Consider the following 8,226-nt stretch of genomic DNA (forward strand, 5'->3'; position numbering starts at 1 on the left):
TACATAGAACACATCATCGGACATCGGCAATACCAGGAGGGATGAGCTGGAGTGCCGATGAGAAGCGCAGTCAGGAAAGTAACTGAAATACTTTTCTCATGGATTGTATTTTCTAAATGGACAACCTACCTAATTCTCAATTATTGAGAGACAATCTCCACTCTGATATATTTTGCTTTCCACAACCAAATCTCTGTATAACTTTTCATGAATGATGTACCCAAGTATTCGGATTCTAATATCTAAACTGTATTGTTAAATCTATTCACCTAAATTTGGGTTATTGCTGATTATGTGCTCTATGTATCATATGACTTTAAAAACAAACTTTGTATTTGTGGATAATCTAAGAACTATACCCAGATGTACAAACACTCTTTTCTCAACCTCTTATATAATTTTTTTAACTTTAGCTTTAATAAAAATTTTAAAACCATCTCACAGGATTGGACCCATTATGGATCTGATTCTGCAAGCAAAATTCCCAGTGAAGTCAATAGGAGTTTTGTGTCCCTAAAGACTATAGAATTAAGTCAGATGTTAGTAAATGTCAATGGCTCCTATTAGGTTATATGTAGTGTACATAATTTATCACCCATTATAAAAGCTCCTTTATAATTTTTAAACATTACATATTTTGACATCAAATGTTTCACAAGTAGAGCAAAAATACCTAAGAAAAACCCTTTGCTTTTGTTTTTTGACATTTGCATCACTTATTCTTTGTTTTGTAATCCTTACCCACATGAGAAGTCCTAATTGTTTCAATGAGAATACTTGAGTAGGAATTCTCATGTGAACAAAGGTTTGTAGGATCGGGCCTTCAATTTATAACATTTGAGCTTGTACAAAATGAGATGTTACTTCTGGAGTATTCATAGCCTTAGCACTCTGGCATTTTCTCATAATCGCCTTACAACCCTTTAAACAAAGGGGTGGCCTTTGGACAAGAGGCATTTTTACTTAGCCTCTGGCAAACTAGGTGTCATAGCATCACTGTTTGCTAGCTATTCAAACCTTCATATCAAAACATATCCCTTATAATGTGAGACCTGAATATTGAATGGTCAAATAAAAATGAGTTAGGATAACCTGAGCCCTAATTTCTCTGGTGCATATGTTTTATAATAGCTTAAATAGTTTTGAACCCTATGAAAGATTTGAGGGTTGTTTTTTTAATTCAAACCTTCAAGTTTTCTAGAGTATATGCATTCAAATTATATTTTTGTCTTTTAAAACAAATCCTTGTAGCATTACACAATAGAATGTTGTATTAAATTTAGGGCTGTCGATTAATCGCAGTTAACTCATGATTAACGCAAAAAAACTAATTGCAGTTTTAAATGCACTGGTAAACAACAGAATACCAGTGACGAACCACAGCCACTGGGAGCTGCAGGGATCCATGCCTGTGGATAGTCAACATCAGCAAAATGTCTCACAGGCCTGGCCCGCAATCAGATTACCCTGATGGACCGCATGCAGCCTGCAGGTTGCCCACCACTGATGTAGACCCTGCTGGTGCACATTAAGTTCCCTACTGCACTCCCCTAAATTGCATTTTTAATGTAGTATGGACAAGAACACGCATTGTTACACTAGATAAGCCAATTGATAAAGCTTCCCCATAAAACATTTCATATGGTTTCTTCAGGAATGGATTTAATAGTGGGCAAGGTGAAGCCTTTGGATTCTTCTTTCACTTTTAAGAGAGTCAACAACCTACCTGCCATTTTCAGCCCAAAGGATTGCAGGACTTTCCTGTCTACCCTTGCAGGGGCCTCCTCACCCTCACTCTACCCCATCCACTCCCCATTGAGTCTTGTCACTGAAGGTCCAAGTCACCAACAGTGCTTTTATCCTTCAAGCTGTGGACTTTACATGTTTGTGCATCATCTGGCACAAATAACCACTCTTTGAAGAACACCGTCAATTTAAAAAAAATGAAACTAAACTTAGTCACTTGTTATACCTTGTACTTTGTCTTCAGACAGGAACTGCAAGCATTATTTGTGTAGAACTTTATCAGCCTCAAGCACCATTTTTACCTCTATACATTCAATGTACTGTAACAGTCAAATGCTAACAGAGCAAATATTGGCTAATCACTGGTACTTCTAGAACAGGGTCTCTATTTAAGGCCTTGTCTACATGGGAAAGGTTCAGTATACCTAAAGGTGTGAATTTAAAAGTGATGGAGTTCTACAAAAAACACCTCCCCACTGTGGCCACTTATAGTACTAAAAGCTGGAGGGTGGGTTGTTTTGTTTAGCTTGTTACTGGAGAAAGGATTTATGCTAAACCAATGTCACTCATACGGTATCAACACAGGGGAGTTCAGAGTGATATAACTGGTAACTCATGAAAGCAAGGCCTTAATAAAAGAATAGACAGCACAGAAAGACAATCTGTCTACCCCAAACTTAAAACTATTGGTTTAAAAAGATAAACTTTATATCCAGATATACTGAACTGTAATGAAATGCATTTCTGTATCCACCCTGTGCTAGATAAAACAGATATGCTGAAGCTTTATTTTAGCTTCTGCCTATGTCCAGCCTACATGTGATCATGGTGTATGCTCTACTAAATAGCTGAATTAACAGATTCCCCTTCATCTCATGTGAAAAGGGTCATCATTTTGGAAACACTTGTGCAGGAGAGAGGAGACAATGCAGCTCCTAGCTGCGCACAGTACTATACCTCCCCTTCCTGAACTAGAAAGACAAACCAACACTTCAATTTGGAACTAAAAATAAAGGAGCGTTGCCATTACCATCCAGTTCCCAAAATAAGAGCTCCATAAATGTTATCGGGTTCTACCTCCCAAAACTCAAACTATTTGCTTTTGCAAGCAAACAGTATGATATTCTCAAGTTAGAAACAAGCCAAGAGCAGCACAATCCACTCTGCCAGTCAAGTTAACGGTAGTTTTAAATTGTTGCCCTAGCATTTCATCACTCTGCCCAAGTCTTCTACACTAGGGTTTTACATACTTTACTCTTCCAGGATAGAAACATAAACATTATTAAAAGGAGATCTGCACAGAAAAAAAAAATAGATTTTTGCTTGTTGTGGAAATGGGTAAGTTTATGTAAACTACTTAGAGGGGAGAAGCCTTTCAGCAAAAAGTTATTTCATCTCTCCCAGACTCCCTGCAGTGTTGTACTCTGTTGCTGTATACATTCAAGCATTTAGGAGATGAAGTTTCACTTTGCTGTTAGTACAATGGTCAAAATAGAAGAGGCAACAGAACTATATACACCTGTAAGGGGGAGAAAAGAGTGAAAGCAACAAGAAGAGGGGAAACCAGAGGAAGAGAAGACACACACCACACAAGATGGGGTGAGGTTTTAGAGAACCCAACAGTTCCCAGAGGAAACAGAGACAAGAGTAAACAAGATACTAGAAAAAAAAATAAGTGTATCCCACTTAGTAATTCAGGGCCAGGAAGCATCAAATTACTTACTGAAAAAGGTGGCTTTGTTGCACATTTTACTAGCACAATACATTCATGACTCAAATTAATCCCTTGGAGCACCATCAAATCTACAGGTTTGAAATTTTCTAAGCAAATGCCTGGAACGCAGGATGGGGAAATAGCTGCAGTTATGGAAGCCACGATTCATGCTCCAGAAACAATGCACCCAAAAACCCTGTGAACACACATTACTATAGTTGTATAGAAACAAGGAGTCCGGTGGCACCTTAAAGACTAACAGATTTATATGGGCATAAGCTTTTGTGGGTAAAAATCCCGCTTCTTCAGATGTATGGAGTGAAAATTACAGATGCAGGCATTATTATACTGATCTAGAATGCCTTCATCTGTAATTTTCATTTCATGCATCTGAAGAAGTGGGTTTCTTACCCACAAAAGCTTATGCCCAAATAAATCTGTTAGTCTTTAAGGTGCCACCAGACTCCTCATAGTTTTTGTGGATATGGACTAACACAGCTACCCTCTGATACTTGACACCATGTATAGTTATATAGGTGACTGGTCCCTGGTTTGTCTACCGAGCCATTAGAGGCAGATCACCAGGAACAACATTTGAAATCACTCAACGCATTTTTATTTCACATACAAATAAAAAAATCCGTATAGCTAAACAAAGTGTGGCATGGGGTTGCAAACAGTGCTACCCACAGGAAAGGGCTCGCGGCCGAGTCCCTCAAGTCCCCTCAGCAGCAGCGGGCCCCGCAATGGCTGGTCGCGAAGACACGTGGTTTCCTCGTAGTTAGGCCCCATCTCGGGAAGCGGTGGGTCCAGGTTCCCCCGCCCGGGGTCTGGCACAGTCCCGGCTCCCTCCCGGGCCACGGTCGCTGCTGGAGGCGGGGCGGCGGAGCCATACGTTTGCCGGGCTCACTCGCGGCCGACAGCGGGAAGAAACAGCGGGGTCCAGCACGGCGAGCCCAGGCTCCCACCCCCGGCAGTGTCCAGGCGGCAGCTTCTCGCTCCTCCCGAGAGCCGCCCCCGCCCCGAATCCATCCCGGCTTCGCTCCCCTGCGGGCGGGGCGAGTTCTCGGGAAACCAGGTCGGGTCCAAAAGTTTGGGGGGCGGGACGGGGAGGGGGGCTCCCTTGGAAGGGCAGAGGGAGGGGCGGCGCTAGGACTCCTCCGGCTTGTCGGCGGGCGGGCCGCAGGGCTGCAGCATCTTCTCCATGAGGTTGAAGCGCACGCGCGCCTTGCTCTCGTTCTCGGCGATGGCGAAGTAGTTGAGCAGGTCGAAGTGGCCCATGTAGGAGCAGTACGAGTCGCGGTGCTGGTTCACCAGCCACTCCCACTTGGTGGTGTCCGCGTGGCCCGTGCCGATGTACTTGGACTGCAGGTGCTCCAGCTGGCTGTGGATGGTGTAACGATCCGTCATGGCGGCGCTACCGGGCGACCGTCTCGACACCGCCGAGCCCCAGGCGCTTCCAGACTTCACCCGGCTCAGGCACAAAATGGCGACCGGAAGTGACGTTTGGGAGGAAATGCGTAGTGGTACCCCCGCTCCCGACCCTTTCTTCCCTTAAGCGACACTACGTCGATGAGTCACAAAACCTCGCACTCTGAGGAGAAAAACGAAACTGTGGTTCGCGTCGCCCAGGGGCATGATGGGATCGCGCCCGGCTGAGAAATGAGGTAAATTCACCCTCTCTGGGCGGCGCATGCGCTGATTGCACTTGCACGGCCCCAATTGCATGCTGGGAGCTGTAGTCCCCGGGCTTGCGAAGAGCCGGCGGCGGCGGGTCGATTCTGTTGCCGGGCGCTAGCTGCGTCTTTCTTTTCACAAACAGCCCGTGGGCGCGAGTAGCGCTGACCCCCCCCAGCTCCGCGCTCTCGGGGATCCTCGTGCAGCGCTCGTTGGCGCTGGGGTCTGAGCCCAGCTCGGGCACGTCGTGGCTGTTAAACGGGCACGGAGGGAGCGGGGCGCTGCCCGCCCGGCCCAGGACCGGCCACCCAGCCCCTCGCTTCGTTCCTGGGCAGCCCCGAGGCCGGGGCGTGTCTGTAACGGGGGGTTAACTGGGTTCGGCCCAGCCCCCATTGGCCGGCCCAACGGGCTCCCCGCAGCCAGCTGCGCACAGTGCTTCGGTGCAGCGGGGCCTGGGGCAGAGCGCGCCGGCAGCCCCCATGCGACATTCCCGCCCCGGCTGTGCTCAAAGCGCCTCTGTCCGGAGCCTGGGCGGCCTGCCTGAGCGCTGCCCCCTGGGCCCGCAGAGCTAAGCAGGGTCCCTGCAGCGGGAGTGCTGCTGCTCGCAGAGTGGCATAGCGGCCGAGTGGGACATGGGGAGTGTTTTCTAGGTTGCTTGTGACGTGCATCGGTCCGCTGCTGTGCACGTGCCTGTCGTCTTACTCGCCTCTTGGGGTTACGAGCACAGAATGGCTCTGAACAGAGGAAATGGTTAGAAAACGGAACACTTTAGAAACGAGGTTTTACTTCCCTCCTAGGTGCACCGCAGCCTGGCTATTTGTGGTACAGTTCTGTCTCTTCAACGTGAGGCTTCCTGGGGTGCTTATTTCTAGAGCAGGAATGAGATTCTGTTTATATAAAGGGTTCAGAGTAGCAGCCGTGTTAGTCTGTATTCGCAAAAAGAAAAGGAGTACTTGTGGCACCTTAGAGACTAACCAATTTATTTGAGCATAAGTCTCTAAGGTGCCACAAGTACTCCTTTTCTTTTTTTTTATATAAAGATAACCTCAGGAGCTGGAATAGGCTGTGGGAGAAAGACCACACCCATTACACAACTGTGTTTAAATAGGTTTCAGAGTAACAGCTGTGTTAGTCTGTATTCGTAAAAAGAAAAAAGAAAAGGAGTACTTGTGGCACCTTAGAGACTAACCAGTTTATTTGAGCATGAGCTTTCGTGAGCTACAGCTCACTTCATCGGATGCATAGCATATTGTGGAAACTGCAGAAGACATTATATACACACAGAGACCATGAAACAAAACTTCCTCCCACCCACCCCACTGTCGTTACGAGCAGGACAGTGGGGTGGGAGGAAGTTTTGTTTCATGGTCTCTGTGTGTATATAATGTCTTCTGCAGTTTCCACAATATGCTATGCATCCGATGAAGTGAGCTGTAGCTCACGAAAGCTCATGCTCAAATAAACTGGTTAGTCTCTAAGGTGCCACAAGTACTCCTTTTCTTTTTTCTTTTTGTGTTTAAATAGTTTGCCTGAGAAAAGTAGACAGATGGGTTTTTTGTTTATGAGGGGAGGGGATGTTTTTTGGATTTCTTTTTTTTTTTTTTTTTTTTTTGAGGACCCATGGTTGTGGAATTGTATGCAATTCCCAGAGATTCTCTAGCCTGGTTTTATAATATGGTGCTTATCTGGTTCCCAGACAGGTGAATTATGTAATAACTGCATTATCAAATCCACATCTCCACTTCAGAAAACTACTTGATGCTTGAGTTTACACCCATGAAGATCAAGGAGAGCTTTGTTATTGACTTGAAAGAGAATTGAGATGTGGTTTGGGTATATGAGATCCTGAATTACTGACATTAATCTTCATATATTTCACAATAATTTATTAAAGGTATTGGCCTATATTTGTAACTGTCAGTTGGCTCACTATTAGAATTTTCAATTAAAGTAATTAGCGCTTCAGTAAATGATTTTTATACAAGAATGATTATGAATATTGAATAATTAAGGGACTACAGTTTCTCCATACTTGGATTCTCTGAAGTAACTGGTGTTTTTGTTTGCAAAAATATGTTGATGTAAACAATAAAAACACTTGGAAATAGTGTTTCTTATTTGCTGAAATTTGTAAAGAGTAAAAATTGTATCATTCCAAGTTGTTGGGAGATGCCCAGTAACCAGAAGAAATCTACACTTGCAGTGACTCTAACTGGCCATTGGGTGTCAGAGCTGTCCTGTACTTGAATACAATCCGATGAAGTGAGCTGTAGCTCACGAAAGCTCATGCTCAAATAAATTGGTTAGTCTCTAAGGTGCCACAAGTACTCCTTTTCTTTTTTTGAATACAATAATAATCAGTATGAGTGGTTGCTGCTGCAAAAGTCAGTGGGACTGTTCTCATGTGAGACAGCTAGTTCAATGGAGAAAGACAGACACTGTGATTTTCTACCTCGGGGTTTTACCTGATCTTTTAAGCCCCCCATTGGTCCTGCATGTAACAGGAGAGCCCACACATGCTATGTTAATACAATTCAATCATAGGGACAAATCAATCCAGAAAGAAGGGCATTGTTATATGAGCATTGTTATATTTGACATGCACCTGGAAACATTACAAAATGCACTTTGCTGATTTTCTGACACTTACTAGAAATCACAGCATCCCTCACTATTTTGGTTTGTTGTCCTGCTGATACAGTATCACAGAGATCTCCCTGACAATAAATTGCTTGAGATTTTTCCAGGGACCAGCCTGAACAGAATGGAAATATGTGAGAATAATGTGGGGCTAAGGTAGGAAAGAATTCTCATTCCTGGATGGAAAATACATTGCATGGGAAAAGATTATGCATTTTTCTTATAAAGCAGGTCTCTCTGGCTCCTAACAGGATTCTTTGACAATTACTTGCACAGATCCTATCAACTCTGTCATGCTAGGCTAATAAAACCTCTCTTGTTAATTCTGTGGTCTTTTTTCCCCCAGTTGTCCCATGGTGTCATATACATTGTACAAACCTTATTATATGCACATAATTGGACAAGTACTTTGATGACTTACAACTCATGTAACTGCAGAATGTGTATAA

General features: G+C 44.2%; 1 protein-coding gene across 1 annotated transcript; it reads right to left on the reverse strand.

Moving 5' to 3' along the window:
- Positions 1 to 3,917: 3,917 nt before the first annotated feature.
- Positions 3,918 to 5,110, reverse strand: SF3B5 (splicing factor 3b subunit 5). The gene has a single exon (XM_074948547.1). It carries the CDS (start codon positions 4,868 to 4,870, stop codon positions 4,610 to 4,612), a length of 261 nt encoding a protein of 86 aa, XP_074804648.1. The 5' UTR covers positions 4,871 to 5,110; the 3' UTR covers positions 3,918 to 4,609.
- Between the last annotated feature and the right edge of the window lie 3,116 nt (positions 5,111 to 8,226).

The sequence above is a fragment of the Natator depressus genome, chromosome 3 (assembly GCF_965152275.1).
Source record: "Natator depressus isolate rNatDep1 chromosome 3, rNatDep2.hap1, whole genome shotgun sequence".
In the NCBI taxonomy this organism is placed as follows: domain Eukaryota; kingdom Metazoa; phylum Chordata; order Testudines; family Cheloniidae; genus Natator; species Natator depressus.